A 548-nucleotide genomic window follows, 5' to 3' on the forward strand; every position below is an offset into this window, starting at 1 on the left:
GGGGGCAGGTGCACCAGGGGGTGGTGGCGGCGCGCGCCGGGATCGCTGATGGGGTGAGTGGCCGACGACCCCGATGACTGGCTCTTGCTGCGCGGGCGGAACTCGAAGAGCTCCTTGAGCGCCTTCATGGCCTCCAGGATGGTCTCGTGGATGTTCTGCGCCACCACCGAGTCGTCCGCCTGCATCCACAGCTCGCCGGGGCCTGTGACGGCTGAGCGGCCCACCTCAATGAAGAAGAAGCTGCGCTGATGGGGTGAGTGGCCGACGACCCCGATGACTGGCTCTTGCTGCGCGGGCGGAACTCGAAGAGCTCCTTGAGCGCCTTCATGGCCTCCAGGATGGTCTCGTGGATGTTCTGCGCCACCACCGAGTCGTCCGCCTGCATCCACAGCTCGCCGGGGCCTGTGACGGCTGAGCGGCCCACCTCAATGAAGAAGAAGCTGTCCGAGTGGCCGCAGCGGCGTATGTTCATGAGCTGCAGCGTCACGGACGGCTGCTCGCAATTGAGCTTCACGAAACCGATGGTGCGCGCCGACAAGCACAGGCGG

The 548-nt window shown here is 66.1% G+C and overlaps 1 protein-coding gene across 1 annotated transcript in view; it reads right to left on the reverse strand.

Moving 5' to 3' along the window:
• Positions 1–547, reverse strand: part of Irs2 (insulin receptor substrate 2) — a gene marked incomplete at its 5' end in the record, with an annotated part of 19,156 nt that extends 18,609 nt beyond the window's left edge. Inside the window, 2 exons of the mRNA XM_010619993.3 lie at positions 15–179; positions 245–547. Coding sequence (XP_010618295.1) covers positions 15–179; positions 245–547 — 468 coding nt within the window. The remainder of the gene's footprint in view (positions 1–14; positions 180–244) is intronic.
• Position 548: the final 1 nt, after the last annotated feature.

This window comes from Fukomys damarensis, unplaced genomic scaffold (assembly GCF_012274545.1).
Source record: "Fukomys damarensis isolate Sample0158 unplaced genomic scaffold, DMR_v1.0_HiC HiC_scaffold_6, whole genome shotgun sequence".
In the NCBI taxonomy this organism is placed as follows: Eukaryota; Metazoa; Chordata; class Mammalia; order Rodentia; family Bathyergidae; genus Fukomys; species Fukomys damarensis.